Below are 20395 nucleotides of genomic sequence, written 5' to 3'. Positions count from 1 at the left end.
TGCTCTGGGAGAAGGGTGGAATATAAATAAAGTGTTGTTATTGTTGTTATTATTATTATTATATCTTGAAATGTTGTGGAGGAATTATTCTGCGGAGAAAAATTTCATTTATTTTTGCGCACAAAAAAACTGTTTTACTATACAGAAAAAAGGGCTTTGTACTGGGGTGGGGGAGACACATGATTTTTCTACAACTTTTCTGGAAGTTCAAATACAAGGAGAAAATTGCCATTAAGGTAAAGGTAAAGGTTTCCCCCTGATATCAAATCTAGTCATGTCTGACTCTGGGGGTTGGTGCTCATCTCCATTTCTAAGCCGAAGAGCCGGCGTTGGCTGTAGACACCTCCAAGGAAAGTATGCATCCTGTCTCAATGCAGTATGCATCAAGTCTAAAAATATATGGGATGCATAGTGATATAAACAAAGTAATAAGGTCCTTATGCCAACCCAACGTTCTGAGTTTTGACTTGCTGCCTACTTTTGGCTCTTGCGCATCTTCTGCCCATTGCAGACGACGGCTATTGCATTTAATGAAGCTGTGACCCTTTGCCCACGAATACTGTCTTGCGGCTTCTCTCTGGCAGGGGGTAGGAGTCAAAGGCAAACTATGAAAGAAGAGAAAGCGGGTAAAATTCCCTCCTCCCTGTAAAGACGAGGATTTTGGCCCTCTTTCCAGAAAGGTTAGGGAAAAGGAAAGACACCATAGACACCATTCAAAGGAATCAAAGCCAGTTCTAAGAGCTGTTTTTCTGCTCAGTTGGCTCATCTTGTTCCTCAAATATCTGCTTTTAACTTGCTACAAGAGGCAATCAGTATAAGAAATACATTTTCTGACATGTTATCCGTCCTCTTTTGTAGGTCAGGGAGGAAAAAAAAAATCTGTAAGATGTTCTTTTCGCTTTGATAATCCTCCTTCCTGTCTTACAGATACATACACACACTTCTGCACCTCTATAGAAAAACTAAAGAAACGCAGGAAGATAGCTTTAACAGGCAAGACCTTTACAATTTAATCAAAGATATAGATTGTATAAGAAAAGCAATGCCTTTCGGATGCACCTCTATACAGTGATGGTGTAGTTGTCAAGATGATGTCAGAGTCAAATTGGACGATTTTCAAGGACTGCCACCTCTTTATTTCTATATCAATAAAAGCCAAATATTCTGAGATTGGAGGGCAGCCTTTTCTGTTAAATATTGGTCTCTTATTTTCTATTCGTGTATAACATCTGGACTGTTTCGTGCTCCTCAGTTCCATTGAGTGAGAAGGAAGTCCCAGGAAGGAGCAGAATAGGGTCAAATTCTTTTTGAGAGGAGAACATTCCCCTATTATATTTATTTCACACGTCTGCAGCCAGAGTCACAGTGGCGCAACAGGAAAAACCCTTCTGCTGGCTAAACTGCTGACCTGAAGGTTGGCGGTTCGAATCCGCGAGACGGGGTGAGCTCCCATCTGTCAGCTCTAGCTTGCAGGGACACACCCACACCCGTGCACCCCTCACCATGACTTCCAACACTGCAGCACTATGAAGCCTTTAAGCCCATTTATCTATCCTTGTTTATAGTAATCCTAAATTCCTAATGGAACTCCTCCATTAGGAGTCACTGAATCTCCATTCAGATATGTCATGGCCAACTTCCATTTTTCTAAAAGATCCTCATTACTTTTGTTCCTCCTGTTATTGGTTAGTTTAGCCATTAGCATATATTCCCGAATCCTTTCCCTCCAATCCTTTTTAGTTAAACTAAAAAGTTTAACTCATCCCCATTTCTAAGCCAAACAGCCAGTGTTGGCCGTAGACGCCTCCAAGGTCACGTGGCTGGCATGACTGCATGAAGTGCTGTTACCTTCCTGCCGGAGTGGTACCTATTGATCTACTCACATTTGCATGTTTTCGAACTACTAGGTTGGCAAAAGCTGGAGCTTACAGCCAGAGCTCACCCTGCTCCCCGTGTTCGGACCACCAAGCTTTGGTCAGCAAGTTCAACACCTCAGCGATTTATCTGCTGCAGCAAGTTCAACACCTCAGCTGCAATGGTTACCAATTGAACACCGGATCACTTTCAAAGTGATGGTACTTACCTTTAAGGCCTTACATGGTCTAGGGCCGATGTACCTGAGGGACCACCTCACCCCCTACAAACCCCAGAGATCCCTCCGTTCTGAGGACCAAGACCTGTTGGAAGTCCCCAGTTTTAAGACTTTGCATCTAACTGCAACTAGACGCAGAGCCTTTTCAGCAGTGGCGCCATCTCTCTGAACACCTTGCCACCTGAAGTCCGTGCCTTGCGGGACTTGTCGGCTTTCCGCAGGGCATGTAAGACACACCTGTTTCGGCAGGCCTTTGAGTTCTGTTAGATGTTTTAAAAGGTGCTTTTAGGATGTTTTTAAGATATTTTTAAAGATGTTTTAAAGATGTTTTAAGATGTTTTTAAATTGTTGATTTTAGCCGGTTCTTGTAAGCCGCCCCGAGCCCTAGGGGAGTGGCGGCATATAAGTTTGAAAAATAAATAAATAAATAAATACATACCCACTGGTATGTATCTCCATAATTCAAAAGGAATGATGGAGATGAGGACCATTTACAAAATGATCTCATGCTTCTAGCCTATTGTGAGTTGAAAGACGTGCAAAGATGGGTGTGTAGAGTGAACCTGTAGAAAGAAGTGCTCTTACCAAAGCACACAGGAGATCCACCGCTTCCAGGATGAGCTCTTGGTGGCCAATTCGGGTGACTCCCAACTCTTCCAGCTCCTGATGAGTGATGTGTAGCAACTGCTCCCCATTGATCTTCTCTCTCTCAAAGTTTTTAATGTATTGTTGCAGGCAGTCGTCAAGGCCTGGTTGGAAACAACAAAAAGAGAGAGGGACGCGGTTAGACACGCAATGAAAATACGATCTTCGCATGGCTCATTGTGCTCAGAGTTCTCTTTGAAATGGGAATGCTTTCATCTTGCTGAAATATAATGGGATATGTTATTTAAGCGAGGGTGTATATGGTTTAAGGAAAGTAGCTTTCAGCAAGAGATTTGACATGTTTTCGTATTGTGGGAAGTTTAATTCCATTTTAATGTTCACCTTTTGGTAAAAGCATGACCTGTTAGAGTTATAATCTTTTTTGGGGAAATGGCATTCACCAGCATTCATGCAAGGCAACTAAGCTTCTCACTGTTGAACTGATATAATTGATGTACCTAGGTATGTCTTTGAACTGCTAGGGACAAAGATATGCCAATGCACAAACATATATATATTCAGCAGGGTTCTAGAAGTGTTCCTTTAGTTGCACAAAAACATCTACTCTCCCTTAAAATACATTTGCCTTTAAATCATGCCCCCGAGAGATCAAAAATAAGTAGACTTCTTTAAAATATCATAGTTGGTATACTCACAAACTTCATGTACTCAGCATACAGGTACTTTGCTTATCAATCCAGTTAGAAATAGATCTGAAGTAAGTAACATAGGGCATCTTTCTTAGAATCAACAGTCCATTGTCCAATGGAGTCTAATAGCTTTGTGCAGCATACTGTTCCTGCACTGAAGTCTGAAGCATATAATTCTAGTGAAATCTAAACTGAGCTGTTCTAGAATGGAGTCTGAGTCTTAAACAAGCCCAGTTCTGATCACATGGTCTGTAGCCCCCCCCCCCCCCACAACAAAGAGTTACGGTAAAATTGCATACCAATACACACATATACACAGCAATGAGTTAAGGTAAAATTGCATACCAATACACACATATACAATAGAGTAAGCAATCTGAATTATACGAGGGTTGAATGAAAAGTAATGCCTCCACCTTCGTAACTCCTCAACAGATGGCAGTTCTGGTCTGCGGTAGGTACTGGCTTGTTCAGTAGACTCTCCTCTATTCTATTCTATTTGGTTGGAAGCCTTAGCATTGAACAGTTGTGTTGTTAAAGTCCAAAGTATGGAACACTGTGCAGACGGTCGGTCAATGCAACTTAAGCAACGTGCAGTCATTGAATTCTTGATAGCAGAAAGTGTCATCCCAAAGGAGATTCATCAGGGAATGCAAGCTGTTTATGGTGATTGTGTTGATATGAGTACTGTGCGTTGTTGGGTGAGTAAGTTTAAAGATGTTGAGGTGGGAACATCTGACTTGCTTGACAAAAAGAGTTGGACATTCTGTGACAGCAACCACTGAGTTTCACAAGCAAAAGGTTGACAGATTGATTCAGGACGATCATTGTATCACTCAGAGAGAAATTTCAAGCATAATTGGTATTTCATAAGAATGTATGGGTCACATTATTGCTTTGCTTGGCTATTGGAGGATCTGTTACGAGAATGAAGGTGACGCCTTTCTCCTTTGGGGTAACACCTTCTGCTGTCAAGAATTCAATGAATGCATGTTGCTTAAGTCTCCTTGACCAACCGTCTGCGCAGAGTTCCATACTTCTCACTTTAACAACACAACTGTTCAATGCTAAGGCTTCCCGCCAAATAGCATAGAATAGAGTTGAGTCTACTGAACAAGCCAGTACCTACCACATACAAGTACTGCCATCGGTTGAGGAATTACAAAGGTGGAGGCATTACTTTTCATTCAACCCTCGTATACACAACATATAACTAGTGGAGGCTTGAGAAGGTGGCTATTTCCCACAAGAATACCCAATGAATTTCAAAGGGTTGCTTAAGTTGACAAGTGGCATGACACCTCAATACACACATGACACCTCAATTTCTGCATGTATATTTCTTTATTTCCCACATTTGTATCCCACCCTTCTCACCCTGGAAGGGAACTCAGGGCGGCCTTACAACAGGCAACAATTCAATGCCAACACATATAAATTTTTAAAAAAATAAACAAATACAATTAATAATTAATTAATTATTAAAAACACCAATTAAAATCACACAATCCAAATTGTAGTCCGATTGTCAGCGAAGGATCCCTGCAGTAAAGTCCAACGTCTTAAAGAAATGATTGCATTTGTAAAATTAAGTGCCTGCCTCTGGGGTCTTATCCAGCAATTGGAAAAGTTTTGGGGGGGTTTTTTTGGACTTTAATACCCAATGTTTTCAGAGAGTTGTACCTCCCAGATTGAAGCTTAGAAAAAGGGGAACTTTTTCTAAGCTTCAGTCTCACTCTTCCACATCGCAGCACTTTTTTTCCTCTGGGTTTTTCATGTCTATTTATTTTTGACCCTGTGTGGTGCAGGAGATTGGACAATGTGTCAAATGAAAATAGAGAAGATCCCTGCTCAAATCCCAGCTCAGCCATGAAGAGTCTTCTTTCTCTGATTACTTTATCTCACACAGTATTCAATATATGTCTTTTTTTTTTTACCTCGCTGCACATGCCTCCTTGGAGAAGGGACGGAATCAACATATATTTATTAAGTAATAATTTTTTTTGCCAACCGTCTCACAAGCTCAATGCCCAGACCTGTGTTTCAGGAACAATTTGAAATTTTAATGTATTTTTTCTGGGGGTATGGGAAACAGGGGGAGAGAGGGAAAACATCATTCTTGGGATTGATTTAGTCACCACTGATGGGATTAAAATAGCTCTCCAATCTGCGAAAGAGAAAATGTTGTAGTGAGGATAAATTAAACAGAGTATTTACGTATTTCATTTTTTAAAATTTATATGGCTTCGTATAGGAAAAGTTGACTGGCCTCCAAGGTGAACTGAGGTCACCAAATGCTGAAATGGGAACACATGAAATACTGCTAAATACACATAAACTATGCTTGGGCAGGCCAGATATAAGCCTTAAAGCAGGATCATGGCTTGCTAGGGTGCTGATTGAACTCTCTGTTCGTTCTTTCTTTCTTTTGCCTTGTAAAGTCAGAGGGATTATTGACCCCAATAATATAAGCTCCAACTATTCTTGTCTTCCCTGGTGAATCACTCTTCTAATTTTAGTGTCCCTCCTCCACCTCTTTCCCCTTTGTGGGAATGCCTTACAAACACATTGTCAAGTCAATGTATTCTGGGGCCAGTCATATCCACCCCTGGGAGCCCACTACACAATCATAGTACAGCATTATGATTCTATTTTAATTGCCATGGCAACATCCTATGGAGTCTTGGGATTTGCACTTTGCAGACGTTTGTTTAGAATTTTCAACCAATGAGATATACTATCTCAACAAACTGCAAATCCCAAAATTTCATAGGGGGCAGCCAGGCAGGTTAAAGTGGAATTATCACAATGTGATGTGTGTAACAAAGAAAGACAGTTCAGACTTTTTTTAACACAATTTACAAGTCAATGTTAGACTATTAAGGCCAGTGCATTCCATGTCTCCCATTGAGGAGGACATATCTACCAAACTGTGCCTACTTTAAAAAAAATTAGTCCAAAAAACAATCAAGGCCAGCTAACCCCTCCCAACAAAGGATTCCCTCAGGCAGAAAGTAGCCAGGCTTTGAAGCTGCAAGGCTTTTCAATGCTAATCAAGGTGGCCAACTGCAATATTCACACCTGCCTCAAATGGACAAGAGTTCTTTCTCCCACCCTGGACCTTCCACAGATAAATAAACTGCACTTGTCTATTTTCCAACAGACCTCACAACCTCTGAGAATGCCTGCCATAGATGTGGGTGAAACATCAGGAGAGAATGCTTCCAAGTATATAGACACTATATCAATGATGGGCAACCTTTTGCGCTGGGTGTGTCAAAATTCACCAAAAAACCTAGCATGACTTGGGTGGTGTGTCACTTAGAGGAAAAAAAAACTTAATTTCGCAATATGTATAGTTTAAATAACAAAAATATATAATTGTAATATATAACTGTATTTAATAAATCAAAAACTATTTACTACCATTATTTCCATGTACAACAATCTATGGTACCTTTCGCAGTTTCCACACTGATTTCTTTCTATTCTAGTTTCAATGTAGTCATTAATAATGAATAATATAATAATAATATAATAATAATATGATAATATACTACATTAATACCCTGTTTCCCCGAAAATAAGACAGTGTCTTATGTTAATTTTTGCTCCCAAAGATGTGCTAGGTCTTATTTTCAGGGGATGTCTTATTTTTCCATGAAGAAGAATTCACATTTATTGTTGAACTAAAAAATGAACATTTATTATATACTGTACAGTAGTTGTCATCACAAACCAGCATAACCAGACAAACTGTGAATCCTATCAAGAATTTCTTGTTACTACCATCATTTCCATGTACAACTGGTATGTACATTTACCAATCCTGCATGCTCTGGTGTTCTGTTTGGCAGGTGCTGGGCATGCTTCCAAACAAAAACTTTGCTAGGTCTTACTTTCAGGGGAGGCCTTATATTTAGCAATTCAGCAAAACTTCTACTAGGTCTTATTTTTTGGGGATGTCTTATTTTCGGGGAAACAGGGTAATAGAAATACACACACACACACACACACACACACACACACACACACACACACATATATATATATATATATATATATATATATATATATATTTTTCTATTACCCTGTTTCCCCGAAAATATATATAATGTGCATAATTCCCCTGGAGTAAACAACAAAAACACTGGACCAAATCAAACCAAATTTAATTACAAAAGACATACTCATCCAATCAACCTGCAAGCGGCAGGGTGTCAGCAAAAATGGCTTGGCCATCTCTGCACTATATAGACAACTCTTCCTGATGGTGAGATATCTCCATGTGCTCTCAATCCTGTCTTGTAATATAATGTTTGTTCCTGCGTTATAAATGTCATTTCCTACTTGGTTCTATCATAAAAACATGGAAAACGTTTATTAAACGTTTATTAAACATCCTGCAGTACGTTTTGTTCTAGTTTTTCAATTAATATCTCAGAGTCTCAACCAATTCAACATAGTTTGTGGCAGACACAAAAATGAAGTTTCTGGCGCAGAACAACAATTTTCAAAGTAGAAACTGCACAATTAAATAAGAAATAAGACTTTCAAATCAGGAACATAAAATTGTTCAAAATTTGTTACATTGTGTTATTTGTCCTGGTCCAGTCTCCCATCTCCTGGTTCTTACTCCCTGACCTGATAGGTACTTATGGTTCAAATGTGCTTATATTTTAAAAACCATATCTTTCTCTAGATGCTAAAGTTATAGTATCTTTTCAGGTCTATGAACAGATGGAGCTCATAATGCTATTTTGTATGTTCTGGAATTCCAAAGTCCTGTAGCTCAACTATTGACCTGCAATGCTGTCACCAAAAGTCACCATCTCCACAAACCACTCTTGCAGAAATACAGGTGACATATAATCAATTGGAAGGGAGCAGAGAAGAGAAGAATTTTTCCTTCTTCTTCTAAATACCATAATGTTTAACATTCAAGAGGAATTTTCCCCAGGTTCCCTTCCATGGTCTGGGATGAACCAAACAGGCATGCCATGCTCTGATAAGGAAATTCTCTGCAGCTGGTTGATTTGAGCAAGCCTTTATGCCAGGTACATCTATTATGGAAAAGCAAATTTGTTGGGTTTTATGACTCAGGCTGCTCTTTCACAGCTCCCCGGGGTATGTTTTCTGGAAGGCATTCACTTAATGGCTCAAACAGTATGGCAGCTGACAATGGAAGGCACAGAAACAGTCGCCGATGAAGAACCTAGCTGACTGGTAATGTGACAGCACACAGCATATAACAATAGAAAACAAGGCTGAGTAGTTCTTATCCTGAGCCCAACGTGGGATGGAAAACATTGCAGCTTGCAATTTCATCACTGTGGCCACTGTTGGCCAGGGAAATGTTCAACCATCAAAGATAAAGAAAGAAAATACTTCTGTGGCGGCGCAAAACATGTTGCTTCATTGCTGGTGATGTTACGTTATGGCAGTAGGCTTCCTTGGGAAGTGCAGGGCAAGCCTATGGAACATATACAAGGTCCCTTCCTATAGACAGGACCATTCAAGGAGCTGTCAAGGCTGCCTCTACCCACCACCACCATCGGCCTCCAACTCTGAACACATCTTTGTTGGACTTCCCAAATCTCTGGCCACAGGGAGGAAACTATTGTATTATGGTTGGAGATCTATGTCCTGAATATGTTACATTCATGCAAAAATATCCCTGATTTCAGCTGAAGGATCTATTGCCTTCTTCCCTTGACCCCAATATGTGGATATAGTAAGGTGGTAGAACAATCTCAAAAACACTGTTCCAGATTCCAGTACTCACTGACCCACAAAATCCCTTTGGCTCCTTCTTTCTGGAAGTCATACATTCATCTCTAGAAATCCAAATAAGATCAAGCATTAAGTCTAGTTGTGCCCGACTCTCAATTTCTAAGCTGAAGAGCCGGAGTTGTCCATAGACACTTCAAAGGTCATGTGGCCAGCAAGACTGCATGGAGTGCCATTACCTTCCCACCAGAACGGTACCTATTGATCTACTCACATTTGCATGTTTTCAAACTGCTAGGTTGGCAGAAGCTGGGGCTAACAGCAGAAGCTCACCCTGCTCTCTGGAATGATATTTTAAATTGTAAGTCGCTCGGAGCACTCTGGTGGAGAGCGACTAATTAAGAAATAAAGTGAAGTGAACTGCCAACCTTTCAGTCAGCAAGTTTCAGTGGTTTAACCCGCTGCACTGCTGAAACTTCTGCAGTACAAACCTTTTGTGTCTATGAGGGTGCATTCCCTGATATCACATGGATACATGAATACATGGGTATTAGAGAGCCCCCATTGAAATGAAGGACTTATGTGCTTAGAATACCATAGAGTCATGCAGGAGGACCTAGAAAATGCCCAAAGAGGATACATTTTGGCAGGCAGATATATGAACTTGATATTATCCCACAGATATGGGCACTATACATTGGACTTATTGTATCAGCATATCATGTCCCATATTATGAAATGGTATAGGCATGGATCCACATGCTTCAATATGTGTCCATATTTACTGATATGGGGAATGAAAACCCACCATTGCTAGAAATTGCAGGTCTAGATTCCTTGGATCTAGAGGAACCACTTTATAATGCCTCCAATAGAATAATTCATGAAACCCTTCAGGCACATTTTTCACTGTGAGCAACACTGTAAACAACAGATTTTCATAAATTTGATGGGCTGGTCCCTATCCCCCAAACATTCAAACAATTAGGGCTCAAGAAAAAAGAGAAAAATGGCACACCGTGGATGGCTTTGGCCTGATTTAAGTTTAGATTTGCTTTAAAAAAGACTAAATAGTATTTTCACCATGTCAAAAAAACCCTAAACAGATTGGGACTATAAATGGTCAAAAACTATTTCTTGAGTGCAACGAAAACCCGAAGAGATGAATCATAGGTCCCATCTACACTGCCATGTAATCCAGTTTATGAATCCAGATTAGCCTTTTGAATTGGATTGCATGGCAGTGTAGATCCAGTCTTAAGACTGCCAAGAATCCTTTGAATGCAGGACTTAAACTACACAAAATCCATGCATTGTATTTTGCTGTTTCCGGCACAAAATGTGTGAATTTGGTGCAAAACTATCCCTCAAGCATTTTGAAGTCGCACAAAAGAAAATTCTGCACAGAAAATAATGCTCTTTTCTGTGCAAAACCCCCACATCTTTTAATTTTACACAGACTACATCCAGAACGACAAATAATCTTGCGAGCCTTGCACAGGTCTTGAAGACTTTCTCATCACTAGAAGAAAATGGCTCATTGCTTCTTTGAGGACTAATTTAGTGGAGAATTGCATCCTTACCACGGAATGAATTTAGGATTGTTTGCGACCTGTCGAAAGCTTTTCATCTGCTGAAACTGAAACAACTTTTGGCACATTCCGCCCTTGTTGTTTTTTTTGCTTTTGTTTCCAGCAGAAGATGAAAAGCCTCCTGTGGCATCAGAGATGCAGATTTGCAAGATCAAACTTACTGGAAGGACTGCAGGAGGTTTGCCAAAAGCACAATTTGCACCGATTCTCTCATCCAAAGCAAGCAATCATCGCACCAGGTTGGGGCTGTGATCAACAAATATCAATCTAATGTGCAACATATGATTGCAATATTCCTTCCAAAAGTGTCAGGATTTTACAAGGGAGGCCTGATGAGAGTGGAAACGGACATCTAAAAGTAACCACAGCACCAAAAATTCACCACTCTTTGCCCATCCATTTTTTGGGGTGATATTTTGAGTTTTGCACCATCTGGAAATCTGCAAAATCACAAAATCTACATAGACATTTAGATTTAGCAATTCAATTGTGTAACGTCTTGCCACTGGAGAAAGGACCTGGGGATCACAAGCAGGTACAGTGAAGACACCTGCCCTTGTGCTTTCCTATTCTGCTGCTGAATACTCATGCCCAGTGTAAAACTCTGTCTCCGCAAGGGAATTCAGAGCGAATTACAGACGCATATATAGCAAACATTAAATGCCGTTATACAACTGACAACAAAGACAGACAATACATAAACAGAGGCAAGGCTTCCCTCTTTTTTCATCTCCAACATCTGGAAGCTGTGCTCGACTTGGCCATGGGGAGGTCCTGTTGTTCTGTTTTTCCATGTTGAGGAGACTTGTCCATGGATGCCTTCCTGATCAAATTGCCAGCATGTCTTCAGGGGTGCCTAAGTAGTACCTATTTATCTACTCACATTGCTGTTTTCAAACTGCTAGGTAAGCAGAAGCTAGACTGATGGCAGGAGCTCACCCTTATCTGCGGCATGAACTGCCAACCTTCCAGTCGGCAAGATCTTGTGTATCTGGCGGTTTAATCCACTGTGCTAGCCATGGCCCTTAGGTTGCAATGAAGCACTAGAACTCTGTGGTAGAGAAAGCAAAAGGCCTTGTAAAACTGCTACTCCCAGGATTCCATAGTATTGAGCCATGGCGGTTAAAGTGGTGCCAAAGTGAGTTAATGCAACACTGTAGATGCACCCTCTGCAACATAATCCAGTTCAAATCTGGATATTTTTTGGTGTAGATAGATGGGGCCTGGGTAAGTGGGGCTGAACATTCCTCTGAAATGGTAGAATTGGATCACTTTCCCTGACATTTCCATTCAGAAGTGCCCTAAATGACCAGGCACTAAGAAATATCATGACAGCTTTTGCTGTCCTGAAGATAATGAACACAACCTTGAATCTGTCCCATTGCACACTTACCTGGGAGTAAAATGCTCATAGAGGGCACTTTTTAGGACACATTGTGCCTGGAAGTGTCCTCGTTCTGAAGGATGTTTCAATTATAATTATGATGCAGGAAAAAATTATTTTCCTCCTGGATGTACCTGCAAGTAGGCAAAATTAATAACAATCTGCTTGCCAATGTTGAGCCCAGATCACGTTAAAAAAGGATCCAAGGTCCCGGCAGGAAAAAACACTCTGAACATCCCAATAGACAAATAAATGGGGTGTGTAAAGCACAGGGACAGCCCCAGTGACAAGTAGGGTGTTTCTATTAAAGCAACTCCTAATTGCCAAATTAACAGCCTTTCCTACAGACAGAAATAGGTGTGAAATGGATTAGGTGCTAACAGCATTTCATACGACCAGACACTCCAGTCTTGGGGAAAGTGTTAAATAAGCAGGACTGCTTGGCATAATTAATTACAAAATTTGCCAGTGACAAATTCAAAACAGAGGCAAAGGCAAACAAACAAGTAAAATGAAAAAGGGAAGACCACATGTTGCTTTGGCTGCAGTCGTTGTTGTTTGGCGAGGCAACAGCACTCTTTGGCAGAGAAGACTCAAGGACCTGGAAAACTGCATCTCCTACGATTCAATAGATGTTGTTTATTTTCATGGTTTCCTTCTTTCTGTTGAAATTATCCACATGCTTGTGGATTTCAATGGCTTCTCTGTGCAGTCTGACATGGTGGTTGTTAGAGTGGTCCAGCATTTCTGTCTTCTCAAATAATATGCTGTCTCCAGGTTGGTTCATCAAGTGCTCTGCTATGGCTGACTTCTCTGGTTGAGTTAGTCTGGAGTGCCTTTCATATTCTCCCACCCTGGACATTATTCCACAGATATATAAACCTCACTTGCCTAGTTTCCAATAGACCTCACAATCTCTGAGGATGCCTGCCATAGATGTGGGTGAAACGTCAGGAGAGAATGCTTCTGGAGCATGGCCATACAGCCCGGAAAACTCACAGCAACCCAATGATTCCGGCCACACAACACAACACAAAAGAATTCTCTTGTTTTTACCTGAAAGGACACCTAGTGTGACTCTACAATCAATACTTGGTGGAAGTTGATCACAGAGGTGTACCAGAGAACCTAGATAATCCCACAAAGAACAGAATAAGAATCAAATCTGGGAATAATCAAATCATCAAAAGTTAAACTCTCAACGGTAAAGATCTGACTGTAAATTCACACACGTAGATCTCAAGCAAACCTATATCTTTTGGTGTGTATGTGATTTAATTTCCTCTTTTTTTGTACCACTTCCCAACGTCTAGGCAACAAATAGGTAAACTCTTCACATTAGCAGAGAAATGTATCAAAATTGACAACTACTAAGTTCAAAATGTTCACTCTTTGTCCAATATTATTTTCACTTAGTGCAGTTTTTTATAATATCAGAAGTGACTTGAGAACATACTGCAAGTTGCTTCTGGTGTGAGAGAATTGGCCATCTATGGAGACGTTGCCCAGATGTGTTTCTATCCTGCTAAGAAGCTTATCTCATGTCCCTGCAAGCTAGAGCTGACAGACAGGAGCTCACCTCATCTCACAGATTCGAACAGGCAACCTTTAGGTCAGCAACCCAACCTTCAGGTCAGCAGTTCTGCCAGCACAAGAGTTTAACCCTCATAGAACTCAGTGAAATAAGATCTATCTTTGATTATGGTAGAAATGCAGTTACCTGGAACCCCAAGAAATTTAGTCGTGAGTCCTATTGTTAGCCCCATTTAGATTTGACCCATTGAATTAATGAAACTTCCATCTGTATGGACTGGCCACGTTACTATTACTTCAGTGAGCCTACTCTGTTTGGGACTGAACATAAAATTTAGGAAAAAACTGGCCTCAGACCAGCCCTTGGGATCCTTGCCAACGATGAGCTGTTTTGTGCAAAGGCCAAAGATACGACTGTGCTGCAACTGGGGCAGTCGCTCTGTCGAATAAATCTTAGCAGCCTAGTCATCTGAGTTTTATGAGATTAATTAAATTGTGCACAAGTTCACCTAGTTGTGAAGAAACCCACTTTCTTTTTTAGCATAATGCTTCCATCTTATGTGACAAGTGGAGCATAACGGAGATTTGAGCCGGAGCGTCGCCAAGAAAGGTCGCATCTGCTATTGTTAGCGAGGTCTGCATCATCGCAGGCAAACGAATTGGGAGAAAGCTGCGCACAACAAACCAGAGGCGGCATCTGCGCTGAAGACACATTCTTGTTCTCTACGTTTGTTCAAAGATAAAGGCCTTTGATATTCGCACACACACAAAACCTAATAATGTTTTGGCCACAACTTAATTGGACCATCGAGCCCCCAGTGGCAGAGCAGGTTAAACCACTGGGCTGCTGAACTTGCTGACTGAAAGGTCAGCAGTTTGAATCTGGGGAGCGGGGTGAGCCCCCCGTTGTTAGCCCCAGCTTCTGCCAACCTAGCAGTTCAAAAACATGCAAATGTGAGTAGATCAATAGGTACCGCTCCGGTGGGAAGGTAACAGCGCTCCATGCAGTCATGCTGGCCATGTGGCCTTGGAGGTGTCTACAGACAACGCGGGCTCTTTGGCTTAGAAATAGAGATAAGCACCAACCCCCAGAGTCAGACACAACTAGACTTAATGTTTAACCTACTGACCCACCAGGGATTCCCTGTGGGCTTAGTACAGTGGACTAAACTGCTATGCTGCAGAAGATCCAGCCGATCAAAAGTTCGGCAGTTTGAGCCCAGGTTGGGGTGAGCACCCACCATCCGCCCCCACTCACCTGCCTACCTGTGATGACCCATGGGCAATGTAGTCCCATTCCTGGCACTGTGGTGCCAGATGAAGAGGAAAACTTGGGTTTTTCGCCGTTTCAGTCAGAATTGGAACTTTCCCAGCCAGATTTGGAAACCTTGCACCTGCAAGAGATTTGTCTTCCAGAAGTCTGTCAAACAAGCCCTGAGCCTAAATCTCCTACGTTTTCTCGCCATGATTTTTGTAAACAACAGAGAGGAGTCGATCAGGCGTCTCGCAGGAGTGCTAGGATAGCTGCTAAGCATTCAGCTGATTAAGCCTGCTTCCCATGGGAAACTTTAGGGAGTCATGCATCTGGACTCAGAAAATAGCTTTCGTTTCTGGTTCTCCAGAGAACTGCTCTTGGGCGGGAAAACGGGACCCTATTTAGGTGTTTTACCCACAAAGGGATCTTGCGGAGTCAATTCGTCAGCAACCGGAGTAGCGTGTGTGGACAGCTACTCCGCTTCCAAGCCTCCGTTCCTGTCGCCAAGCCTTCGTTCCCAGCTTTGTTTACTCCACGAATCCTGCCTTGCTTTCTAAGACTCAGCCTCGTCTTGTTTCCCGGATTTTGCCAAGAAATTACCACGGATCTTGTTCTTGTTCCTTGTTTCCTTGTTGCCTTGAATCAAGCCTCGTTTTCCAAGAATCAAGTTACTTCCTAGCCTCGCTCAAGTTTCACGGACTAAAAGACCTTGTCATCTCCCCTCACTTTGCCTGGCAAAGTGAGTGTTTCGGTTATTGGATTACAACTTTGGACCTTAATATTTCATATTGGACATTGTTTCTTTGGACTAATTTTGACCTTTCCTGAAAGGTCTATTTCTGGACTATTTCATACACTTGCTTTTATTAACTTTATATATTCCTTCAATAAAGATATTAGTTAGATTCTGGCCTCTGTGTATGGTTATTGGTGCTCTGCAGCCTGGGTCGTGACAGTTTGACTCCGCCACCCTAAGCACCAATTAACCTAGGCCAGTATGTCTACCGGAACCGTGCCGGGTGGCCAGCCACTTAGCTACACCATCGACAAGGACGAAGTGGACCGCATCCGTGACAAGCTCAATGCGCAGGATGGGGAAATAAGGGGTTTGAAGGAGCGCGGAATCCGTCTCCCGGCCATGGCGTTGCCAACCAAGTTTTCTGGAGAAGCTTCTAAGGTTCATGTTTTCCGTCGCCAATGCCAGGCTTATCTAGAGGCCCGTGCTGCCGAGTTTCCCCAAGAAGACATCAAGGTGGCGTGGATTTACAGTCTCTTGGACGGGCCAGCGGCCAACTGGGCGACGGCACTGTTCGACCAAGTCTCCCCACATCTAAGGTCAGCGCAACATTTCTTGGACCACCTTAAGGCGACCTGGGGAATCGAGGACAATTTGGAGGCAGCCGGCCACAAACTCCGGCGCCTCTCCCAAGGGGACAGACCCTTGTCCCAGTACATAGCCGAGTTCTGAGTGCTGGCCCACAACACCGGCTGGAACGATGTAGCCCTCAGAGGACAATTTCGGGAGGGTCTCAACATTGAGATGCTGGAAGAAATCTCCAAGGTGGATCCTCCCCACTCTCTTGAAGCACTCATTGATCAATGTTTACGAGCTGAAGTCATGCTTGCCAACAGAAAACAATGGGTCCGAGGCCAGAGCGGTAGAGCTGGGGTGAAACCTCCCGCTCCCACCGGCGTCCAGCCGCGTCCAGTATGGAGACCCCCGCCACCAGCCCCATACCCCAGAGGGAGCGAGGAGGTGCCGATGCAGTTGGGCAATGTGCGTCCCAGATTAGATGCCGCCGAGAAGGCCCGCCGCCAACGCCTAAATCTCTGTTGGTACTGCGGAAACGGGGGCCACTTCGCCAGAGAGTGCCCAGCCAAGGGGAAGCCCGCCGCCCGTCTGGCGGCGGCGTCCTCCACGGAGACGAAGGCGTCTGAGGCGGCTGGCGCACAGCCGGCGGGGGAAGCCAGCGACCGGGCGTAGAGAGGCTCGCCAACCCGGTCAAAAAACCCACTCAAGAGCCGCCAACCGGGGTCCTATTTCTTCTAGTGGTCACCTTGTGGTCAGCAAAAAAAGGGCCCGTCATGGTCCATGCCATGATAGACTCAGGAGCCACAAACAATTTCATTGATAGAGAGTATGCCGACTCTCTGGGATTACAATATCATGACTTCAAGAACGCCCGTGTGGTGCAAGCCATCGATGGCCGCCCCCTCAAGACGGGTCCCGTAAGCCAGTGGTCGGAACCCACCAGAATGTGGATATGGGAACATATGGAAGAGATTTCCTTCTTTGTTACCGAGGTTCCCCATTTCCCTGTGATTTTGGGAATTCCATGGCTGACACTTCACGACCCAAGCATCTCCTGGTCCAACAGAGAACTGCAGTTTGCTTCAAAATATTGTCAAAACCATTGCCTTGTAGCCAAGGTCTGCCATGCCACAGACACTGAACCCATTATCACCTTGCCCAAGAAGTACTCAGAATATTGGGATGTATTCAATGAAAAAGAAGCCGAGAGATTACCCCCACATAGACCTTATGACTGTGCCATTGACTTGGTGGAGGGGGCCCCGATCCCGCGAGGACATCTCTACTCCCTGACTGAACCGGAGCAAGAAGCTCTCAGGGAGTTCATAGAGTCAAACCTTCGCAAGGGATTCATCAGACCCTCTCAATCCCCAGCCGCTTCCCCAGTGATGTTTGTGAAAAAGAAGTCAGGGGACTTACGCTTGGTGGTGGACTATAGAGCATTGAACAATATCACTAAGCGGAACAGCTATCCCCTGCCCTTGATCTCGGACCTACTAGACCGACTTCGAGGAGCCAAGGTCTACACCAAGCTGGATCTTCGGGGGGCTTATAATCTAGTTCGCATCAGAGAAGGGGACGAGTGGAAGACCGCCTTCCAGACTAAATTCGGATTATTCGAGTCCCGAGTTATGAATTATGGTTTATGTGGAGCTCCCGCAACGTTCCAGCATTTTGTCAATGACATCTTTCAGGATTATCTAGATCGGTTCTTGATCATCTACCTGGACGATTTTTTGGTGTTTTCTAGATCACAATCAGAACATGAGAACCACGTCAGAATGGTGTTACAACGATTGCGGGATCATGGACTTTATGCCAAGCTGGAAAAATGCGCTTTTGATCTACAAGAGGTAGATTTCCTGGGGTACCGCGTCTCGCCACTAGGGCTCTCCATGGACCCGGCAAAGGTTTCAGCAGTATTGGAATGGCGGGCGCCAACCAACAAGAAAGAGGTGCAACGCTTCTTGGGGTTCGCGAACTACTACCGCAAGTTCATTCCAGACTTTGCCCGCTGGTCTGACCCAATCACCAGCTGCATCCGTGGGAAACAGCCTTTCCGCTGGACAGATCAAGCAGAGAAAGGGTTCCAGCAACTAAAGAAATTATTCACGTCCCAGCCAATCCTTCAGCATCCAGATCCTGAAACCCCTTTTGTTGTGCAGGCGGACGCCTCCGATGTGGCAATCGGGGCTGTACTCCTACAACCAGTGGGAGATCATCTTCATCCTTGTGCCTTTTATTCCCGTCAATTGACCGCACCAGAGAGAAATTACACCATTTGGGAAAAGGAACTATTGGCCATAAAGGCAGCCTTTGAAACTTGGAGACATTGGCTAGAAGGGGCCAAATTTCCCATTGAAGTCCATACTGATCATCGGAATCTAGAGCATCTAAGAACTGCCCGCAAGCTAAATCAGAGGCAACAACGCTGGGCTTTATTCTTTGAACGTTTTAACTTCCAAATTCATTATGTAACCCCAGCCCAGACCAAGCAAGCAGATGCTCTGTCACGGAAACCGGAATACGCTGCAGGGCGCAAGGAGACCTTGGAGTCCCAGCTGCTACAACCCGAGAACTTTGCCACGCTCACAGTGGGAAACACCAAATCCACTCCCATTGAATCAACTCCCTCTACTCCAGGGCCCCTTTGTGCTCAGGAAATCAGGGCTAGTCAGCAAGCAGATGCCTGGGCACAGGACCAACTTCGCCAAGGACTACATTTTCCCTTTTCGCTTAAGGATGGGCTACTTTGCTATAGAAATCATGTTTACATCCCCCCAGGACCGGGCAGGGAAAAAGCACTTCGTCTGTGTCATGACTGCAAGCCAGCAGGGCATTTCGGACTATTTAAAACCATGCATTTGATCCTAAGAGATTTCTGGTGGCCCAAGATCCGCAAGGATGTGGAAAAATATGTCAACACCTGCCCAGTATGCCAGCGCTCCAAGACAAGAAGGGAAAAGCCCTCAGGGCTTTTGCATCCCCTCCCTACCCCATCCCACCCATGGGAAATAATCTCTGCGGATTTTATCACTGATCTACCACCTTCCTGTGGATTCACCACGATCCTAGTGGTGGTGGACCTTTTCACCAAGTTAGCCCATTTCATTCCCTGTAATGGCCTTCCCACGGCCAAAGAGACTGCAGATCTATTCCTCCAACATGTTTTCAGATTGCATGGGTTGCCCAAGAGTTTGGTCACAGACCGTGGGTCCCAATTCACCTCTCGTTTCTGGAAAGCACTACAAAAACTATTGGGCATAGACTCTCGTTTATCTTCGGCTCATCATCCCCAAACAGATGGGCAAACTGAGCGCACCAATGCCACTTTGGAACAATACCTTCGCTGTTATGTGAACTACCAGCAGGACAATTGGGCTTCTCTGTTATCGCTGTCAGAGTTTGCCTACAACAATGGGGTCCAGGCTTCTACTAAAGAAACCCCGTTCTTTGCAAACTACGGCTTCCATCCACGTTTCTTTCCCCCTGTCATTGAAACCTCAGAAGTTCCCGCAGCAGAGGACTGGCTGCAGGAACTCACAGCGGTGCAACAACTCTTGCTCCAGCAACTAGACCAAGCCAAGGAGGACTATAAACGTCACGCGGACAAACATCGCCAGCCGGGCCCCGAAATCAAGGTAGGAGACCGGGTTCTTCTGTCCACTCGCTTTTTGCCCTCCCATCGCCCTTGCCGGAAGTTAGATGCCCGTTTCATTGGTCCCTATCCAGTGGTGGCGCAACTTAACCCCGTGACTTTCAAACTCCAACTCCCGCGCTCTATGCGCATTCATCCAGTGTTTCATCGCTCTCTGCTCCTTCCGGCGGATGGTGTGCGCCCTGATGCAGACCGGCCGGCCCCCACTCCTGTTTTAGTGGATGGGGAGGAAGAATTCGAGGTTCAGGACATTTTGGATTCTCGCTTTCACCGCCGCCGCCTGCAATATCTCATTGACTGGGCGGGTTTTGGCCCCGAAGAACGCTCTTGGGTAGATGCTTCCGCAGTCCATGCCCCCGATTTAGCCCGCCGCTTCCATCAGAACTACCCTGCTAAGCCGCGGCCCCGCACCTTGGGGAGAGAGCCCATTTTTGAGAGGGGGCTTGAGGGGGGGGATAGTGTGATGACCCATGGGCAATGTAGTCCCATTCCTGGCACTGTGGTGCCAGATGAAGAGGAAAACTTGGGTTTTTCGCCGTTTCAG

General features: G+C 43.9%; 1 protein-coding gene across 4 annotated transcripts in view; it reads right to left on the bottom strand.

Annotated features, from left to right (window-relative positions):
• The window catches only part of LOC100566500 (connector enhancer of kinase suppressor of ras 2), a 296823-nt gene that overhangs the window by 209657 nt on the left and 66771 nt on the right, over positions 1 to 20395 (bottom strand). For all 4 annotated transcript variants that reach the window (XM_062963810.1, XM_016995043.2, XM_016995041.2 and 1 more), the window contains exon 2: positions 2678 to 2841. In XM_062963810.1, the coding sequence (XP_062819880.1) occupies positions 2678 to 2841 (164 nt within the window). The remainder of the gene's footprint in view (positions 1 to 2677; positions 2842 to 20395) is intronic.

This window comes from Anolis carolinensis, unplaced genomic scaffold, assembly GCF_035594765.1.
Source record: "Anolis carolinensis isolate JA03-04 unplaced genomic scaffold, rAnoCar3.1.pri scaffold_12, whole genome shotgun sequence".
NCBI classification, from domain to species: Eukaryota; Metazoa; Chordata; class Lepidosauria; order Squamata; family Dactyloidae; genus Anolis; species Anolis carolinensis.
Note: the sequence above shows the minus strand (reverse complement) of the source record. Positions and strands in the feature narration are given on the sequence as shown.